We start from the raw sequence: 7,677 nt of genomic DNA on the forward strand, positions 1-7,677 counted from the left end.
GTCTTCATTCAGCAAACTTAGCAAACTTGAAAGGAGCAAACTTTAAACTGCCTGGGCCTAGCACTAACAGGAGCAGCTGCCTTTCCATAGGTATGGTGAAGAAGGAGGGATTTGCACTTGGACAAACAGTTTGAGTCCAGGCTTTATCTCCTACCAGTGGTGAGCTCAGGGCAATGATTTCAACTCTAAGACTCATTTCCCTAACCTAGTCCAGGAAATAACCAGAAGGTGGTTATGAGACTTAAAAGGTTCTGCACTTACTGTGTCTGGTGCTCTGCCTGGCACAGAGTGTGCTCAGGGGAGTGAGTGACAGCAGATACTCTTGGCCGTAGACCCTGAGGGCCAGAGCAGCAGGTCTGCCCACACTGTATAGGGTTTTGGTAAAACTCTTTCAGATACTCTGCCTAGACTTTCAGAAAGGCCTGGAATTGTGCACCACTGCATTCACGAAAAGGCCAACATGTTACTGTGTGAGATATGGCTCCTTGTCAAGTTCTGTGCTGGGCATTTTACATTGAACATTCTTATTTAATTCCCCCAACTGTGAAGACAGGTATTTCTGTTACAGGTAAGCTGAAGTTCAGAGAGTCTGAGTAAATGATATTTGAACCCTCACAATCGTTCAGATCAAAATATCTTTCTAGAATACCATGCTGTCTTTCAGAAAGAAACCTAAAGCTTGCTATTTTAGGACATTTATGTCACAGCAGACTTTCAAACGTATTTTTCATTATTTGTTTTCCATTAGCTTGAGATTTTAAAGCCCAGAGGTATTTGTGTGTATGTGATGAGGGCACTACAGGTATGTTTCTTTTGCCTTTCAGCTCCAGTCACTGCAGTCCGAACTCCAATTTAAAGACGCAGAGATGAACGAATTAAGGACAAAGCTTCAAAGCAGTGAACGAGCAAATAAACTAGCTGCTCCCTCCACTTCCCACCTCAGGTAATCATGTTGCTGGAGGGAAAGTTGAGTTTTGCATTGTTTAATAGAAAGTCTGAAGAACAACATCAGGCTAGTTCTGAATGAAGGCCATTTAGATGCTGGGGCTTGGGCCTAGGTCCTCTTTGCTGAAGCCCTCAAAGATGGTTTGGATGAGGCCTGAGTGGTTTGGGGCATCACAGCATAAAGGCCCCACACTCTAGAAGTACTTCCACTATATAGGACTTTATAAACACAGCTCCACAGGACTAGAAAAGGCTGGAAAGATCATCTCTAAACTCTTGGGGTTGGCCAGTCTTATTTTTATATAATTTGTTTCAAATAACTGATCTTACCCCAAGCATAAGTGTATTTCAGTCCCAACTACTTGAAATAATTTTTCTCATTTGCTGCCCTGGCACCTTTGTCCAGCAGCCCCCGCCTTGGCTTCAGATATGATGAGCTTGCTCATGGTCTGTGTCCTGCCCCCGGCTGGCACAGTGTCAGTGTCAGCCTGGAAATTGGAACGGTATGAGTCAGAGCATCTTTCTCTGGTATCAAGCATTCTGCTGTCTTTGCTCGTAATGGGCAGGGTGTGAAATTGACCTCTTCTTGCTTTGCATAGTCCAGGTAAGACAAGAGAACAGAGGGAGTCCAGCCTTGTGCCTTCACCCATCACTAACAGAAGGGCCTTGACCTTGTCTGATTCAATCAGAGTGTTAAGACCGCTTCTCTAATATAAAGCCCCTGGCCCACTGAGGAGCTGGCTCAGTTTTCAAGTTGCAAGACATAACACACCTTTTAATAGACCCTCTTTCTACTGAAAACCTTTGAATTAAGTCCCTGACTATTAAAAAAAGAGATTATTCCACATTGAAAAGCTGTTTTTGTGGAATCAGAAATAGTAATGGAATTATGGCCAATATTCTTTGGTGATTAGAAGAATATAGAAATAAATGGAAGTTTTTTTCAACAACTCAGATCAAAATGCCTTGCATTTTACACTGCTGCCCTGACAAAGAATGACAAATATATAGCAGATAAAACCTTTGGTCAAATCACCTAGACATGTAAAGTTTAAAGCTTGTTAGAGGTTTTATAACAAGGTATTTTTAGCGGTATTAGCAGAATCATTACTTTGCTTTCATAGTTGACTTTTTCCAGTCCCAGGAAAAGCCCGTCTGTGGTTATAAAGGCAGAAGCATGTTCTTCACAACTCGGGAGACCACCTTTCCCTACAAAGGAGTCTTTCAGTGCTAACATGCAGCCTCCCCACCCTTGTCAGACAGAGCCAGGATTCAAGGCCCCAGTAGACAGAGAGGGTAAGTCAGTCTGTCCGTCATCTGTTGTTATATAACTAATTACCCAAGCTCGTGGCTTGAAACAACAATAAGGATTTATTTTCCCCTGGTTTCTGTGAGTCAGCGATTCTGACAAGGCACAGTGAGGATGATTTGTCTGTGTAGGGACTGGAATCACTGAAGGCTTGTCTGGAGCTAGACGATCAATTTCAAGGTGGCTCACTCATGTGGCTGGCAGCAGAATTCCTCTGAATATGGGCCTCTGCACAGGGCTGCTTGGCTGATCACATAACCCGGTGACCAGCTTCCTCTAGAGCTAGCAAACACAGAGAGTCAGGTGGAAGCTATCCTTTTTGTGGCCTGGCCCAGAAATCACATAGTATCACTTCTGCCCATTCTCTTTGTTAGAAGTGAGTCACTGAGTCTGGGCCACATTCAAGGAAAAGGAAAGTAGGCGGCATCTTTTGAAGAGAAGCGTGTCAAAGAATTTACAGGCACAAACTTCCATGGTCGGCGTCCACTGACATGCCAGAAGCACAGCTAGTATGCTGTGTGCTAGTATGTGTGTTCCTTTCACAGCCCAGCCTTGATCCAGGCTGAAGGAATGCTACTGCTTTCTAGAGAGAGACAGTCTAGCCTTAGTAGGTTTTCACTCTGAGACTGCACTGTGCCAGACTGCTTATAATTCAGATCTATTGCCTCTCTCCTGACACCCTTTCAAATCTCTGGCCATCATGCCACCTCTGAGAACCACAGCCACTCGCACTTTCAGAGTCTGGCAACTCCAAGATCAGTGCCAGGCAGTGTTACGAGCAGGCGGTGGAGACCACCAGCCTAGCCGTGAGTCCCAGTCACACTGCTCACTGGCTTGTGTGATTTGGGTATATCCCTTAACCTCGTGCCTCAGTTTTCCTGTAAGTAAAGCAGAGCTAATAATACCGTCCCCTCGTAGGGGTGCTGTGAGGGGCAAATGAGCTAATGTGTAAAGCTCTTAGAATGGTGTCTGGGCCATAATAACCACCATACAAATGTTAGTGGCTACTGCTTTTGTACTAGTGCCTCATTTCGAAAGGGAGCAAACTTAATTTTCTTTTCCTTTCATTTCCTCGTGCGAGTTCCTGTTTTACTTGAGGAAGGCAAAAGATGTGAGGGTCCTTGGGTTGCTATGGCTCTTGTTTCGATCCAAAGTTGAAAAAGCAGAACAATCTCTATTTTAATCCTGTTACGTTTAAGAGTTTCTGATATGCCTATGCTTTTGAGCTCAAGTTTGATTCACATTTTACCTAGTTTCAGAGGATAAGACCCACAGTCTGGGAGGCGACCCCAGAAAGCAAGAAGAGCCCCCAAAAAGTCTCGTTGACAGCTGGATGCAGAGGTCAGACACTCAAGGTACCAGAATCCCTGCTCCTTCTGCAAGCGGCCTGCATGGCTCCGACTGTCCACTGAGATGCTGCAGTGGAGTTGCCTGGGGAGCCGGCTCGGTCTCTGAGCACCAGCACCCCATGCAGTCCTTTAGCGGGTTCAGGGAAGTCGTAGTTGTGGCTTAAGGAGAAGACTGTAAAATGGAATGTGCCAAGAGCAGGTATGTCCCAGAGCCTTCAGCATCCACAGTTATCTGTCTCAGTGTGGCTCAGTGGCAGCTTAGAGGACAGTTGGTATCCAAGGAACCCTCACTTTTTCCTTCTGAGGCCATAGAAAAGGCCTCCCATGTCAGAACCTTCTAGAGTCACCTTGTTTTCTGCAGGTTCCATTTTGATAAACCTTCTCCTGAAGCAGCCTTTGATCCCAGGGTCACCTCTAGGTCTGTGCCACCTCCTGAGCAGTTGCTCTGAGGCTCCTACCAGCACGTTGTTTGGCAGGTAAGCATAAGACTCTGAAAAAACTGGTTTAGGAAGAAGTTTCCGAGAAGCAGGCCCTTTCTGGTCTTGGCCAGCCTGGGAGGCCTATGCGCTGGGCAGGGAAACTAGAGAATTTGGCAAGCAAGTTGTTTGGGGCCCTTGACCTTATCTCCATCTCACATTTATGTGTTTTCTTTTGTGTTTGTTGCTACTACTTTGACTGGGATTTCAAGCCTGAGGACCACAGGTTCTCGCGATGGGTCATTTCCCCTCTCGGCCCTCAGAGAAGCACAGAACCTGGCACTTACTGGACTGAATCTGATTGCCAGGAATGAAGGCTCATGTGACAGAGACCCAGCAGAGGGAGGCAGAAGGGCCTTCCCACTCTGCCAGCTTCCTGGAGCTGTGCATCTCCTCCCACTGGTGCAGTTCTTTATTGGCTTACACTGCCAGGCTCTGCAGGATTTGGCCGTAGCCAAGAGAAGCGGAGCACCCGGGGACTCACCGACACATTCCTCCCGCATGAGCTCTGGGGTAGACACCAGCCCCGAGGACTCTCTCTGCAACCTGGAAGGCTTCTCCGTGGCTTCGCTTAGCATTCTCCAGCACCTGGTGTGCCACAGCGGAGCGGTCATCTGCCTGTTACTGTCAGGAGCCGGGGTGGATTCTGCGGTTCAGGAAGGAGACCCGAGCCTGATTTCCCATGGGGATGTGACCTCAGCCCCACAGGGGCTTGCCGATGACCAAGGCCAGCATCCACTCTTGAAGATTCTTCTTCAGCTCTTGGCTTTCTCTTCTGCAGCAACAGGTCATCTGCAAGCCAGTATCCTCAGCCAGTGCCTTAAGGTTTTGGTGAAATTAGCTGAGAACGCTTCCCTTGATTTCTTGCCCAGGTATAATGCAGCATGGGAGTCATGATTCTCTGGGGGTCTTACCGGACCACTCGAGGTCTATCCTGTGGCCCTTGAACTCTGCTCATATCTCGACTTCTCTATACCACGCAGTTCTAAGCCTTGGTTTAGGTTCTGAGGCTTTGTTCAAGCAGTTCTGAATTGAGGAGAAGTGGGGCCAGGTATTGGGAGAAGCAAGGAAGTGGTTTATTTGGCTTAATTCCGCCTCTGTACAGCAGGTAAGAAAAAACACGCGTGTTAAAGGAGAGCTGTCAGCCATCGTGAAGAGTGTCCTGCCCCAGGACAGACAAAGGCTGAACCAAGCAGCCTTTGAACCTGGGGCATGGATCAGGTGAAGACCATGTATCACAACCACGTTTCAGTTTGGTGGGGTTCCCAGCGGGTGTGGGGAGGCTCTGCAGCCCCCACAAGCCGACCTTGCTGGGAATCTGCTTGTCATCGTGTGCCCCTCAGGCACGAACGGCAGGTGACTGGCTGCTCTTAAGGTTTATTGGAAGTGGGTGTATAGTCAACCTCACTCATTGAACACCATTGTCATAAATTCCTAACTTGGGATCCTGGAGCCTCAAGACTGGGAGACCCTATAAACACCACCAGCCCGTCCCCTTGTCCAGAACAACCACACCCAACTCCACCAAGTGGCCAGTTCCTGTGTTGGAATGGGCTCTGCGGGCTGCACATAACTTTTCACCTTTGAGCTCAGATAGCTGTTTCTAAAAATACTTCCAGATCTTGGTCTGCCTGAACATAATCTGGCTGATCTGGTCCATCCTAAAAGTGGTACCCAGTGCCACTGTGTAGTGCAGGCAGCATAGTAGGTGCAGAACCATCACTCAGGTGCCTGGCCGGAGCCCAGCCCAGTGGCTGATTGTTTCATATTTGTTAAATGAATGAATTCCAGGAACCACATTTTCACCATTTCTCTTGGTAGAAACACCATCATTCTACTCCTGTTCACCTGTCCACAGGACATCAAAAAAACAGCCATTTATGGGTGCTTACCACAGGCCAGACCCAGGTGCTTTCCGTTCACTAGCTCATGTGACATCTGCAGAGCCCTGCACCCCCACACCAGCACAGAGCCTGGCTCGCTGGGGGCTTCTGTCCACTGAGTGAATAAATCCTGTGCCGAGGAAGGGAAATTTGTCAGTTCCAATGGAGCACGCTGGGTGGGTTTCGAACCAGTTAGGCTCCTGAGCCATTGTCCCTGGTCACCATCTGATGCCACCTCCCACTCTGCTCTTCGGAATTCCTTCATATTGCAAGCTGAACCCACTACACAGCTTCTTAGTCACCTTGGCATAAAAGCTAGGGACAGGTGCCAGCAAGGCTCTAAAACAGTACGCGACACTGCGGCCTCATAGAGGGCTTGAGGGCACATCACCCCTCACACCCTTGTCTTGCCACTGCATCTGCTTTCGCCGTAGGTCCAGGGTGGTTCCGCAAGTACTAGGGTGGCAAGGACTTTGGAGCAAATAGGTCTCATCCCCAACTTCAGCCAGAGCAGTGTGACTTATCTATTGTGCGTTTGGAGGCACTGCAGAAAATTCATTTAAAAAGGGGTTCTGATACTATCAAAAACCAATTTGGAAAACACTGTGTTGTATATAAAAATGAGAGTTTTGTGCAGATAGTTTCAGGGGCTTTAGTGGACTAGTTAGGGGCCACTTCTAACTAGTTTCCCACAAAACGACAGCTTCCCACAATGTTCCAGACTCCATGGCAACTGGAAGCATTCAGCTTCCTGTCTGCTGGACAGGATTTGCTCTAAAATGAGTCCGCCCCAAGTAGTGAGACCCTGCCCCCTAGCGGCGACCTGAGGAACGTTCCTCACCCTCAGTGCTGTGCACGGAACGCTGCAGATGCGTCAGGCGTGACGCAGAGGTAGAGCCGCCTCCTCCCCACCCACGAGGCTGTGCAGGCTGCACAAACCAGTCATCTTGGGACTTGGTTCCTTGGTGATAGCCATCTCTTTGCCCTGAGACCTGGGAGAGAGTGTGCCCAGAGCTCCATGTACACCCCAAGTGGGCACCTTCTCATGATTGGTGGCAGAAGGGCTGGTGTTTTCTGACGAGTGGAGAAAATGGTCTTGCTCAGCAAGTGGTCTCATAAGATCCAACCATAGCCAAGTTCAAGTTTTTCACTTTCAGAGCCTGGCCAGTCCTTTGGTGGTGGGAACAGAACATTTCACTCAATTAACATCTGCCTCCCTATTTGGGAGCAGAGGCAGGAAAGAGCCCAGGAGCAGTGTAGAGGCCAGGCACCCCAGGTCCAAGGATGCAACCCCCACTTACTGGGTGGCTCTGTGCTAGGTAAGGGCCTGTCATCTCTAAGCTGCAGCAGTCCCATAATGAAGGGCAGTGCCCACTCATTGACGTGAAAGTAGGTGGTTGGCTGGCATTTGAACCCAGGTCTGTCTGAACCACATCTCTTTCTGCTGGCTTGCTTGAATTTCCTGTTCTCTCTAGTGAGAAATGAAGGTGACTTGTGGGGTTGGGTCAGAAGTGCCACATCCTTCTGGGCCCCTGTGTTTTAGGTTCCAGTGTGTGCTCCCACTGCTGCCACAGTGCCTCAGGGCAGAGACGCCTCTCCCCAGTGTGCTGCTAACTGTTGAGCTCCTCTCCCTCCTAGTGGACCACGAGACGCTCACACCTCAGCTCTGCACCCACTCCGGTAAAGCCGGTTAGGGGGCGGGCGCCTGGGCTGCT

At 48.9% G+C, this 7,677-nt stretch overlaps 1 protein-coding gene across 6 annotated transcripts in view; it reads left to right on the forward strand.

Moving 5' to 3' along the window:
• The window catches only part of ATRIP (ATR interacting protein), a 17,065-nt gene that overhangs the window by 5,756 nt on the left and 3,632 nt on the right, over positions 1 to 7,677 (forward strand). For all 6 annotated transcript variants that reach the window (XM_023520581.1, XM_023520582.1, XM_023520583.1 and 3 more), the window contains exons 5-9: positions 2,084 to 2,241; positions 3,508 to 3,609; positions 3,965 to 4,079; positions 4,292 to 4,951; positions 7,506 to 7,642. In XM_023520581.1, the coding sequence (XP_023376349.1) occupies positions 2,084 to 2,241; positions 3,508 to 3,609; positions 3,965 to 4,079; positions 4,292 to 4,951; positions 7,506 to 7,642 (1,172 nt within the window). The remainder of the gene's footprint in view (positions 1 to 2,083; positions 2,242 to 3,507; positions 3,610 to 3,964; positions 4,080 to 4,291; positions 4,952 to 7,505; positions 7,643 to 7,677) is intronic.

This window comes from Pteropus vampyrus, unplaced genomic scaffold (genome assembly GCF_000151845.1).
Source record: "Pteropus vampyrus isolate Shadow unplaced genomic scaffold, Pvam_2.0 Scaffold271, whole genome shotgun sequence".
NCBI classification, from domain to species: domain Eukaryota; kingdom Metazoa; phylum Chordata; class Mammalia; order Chiroptera; family Pteropodidae; genus Pteropus; species Pteropus vampyrus.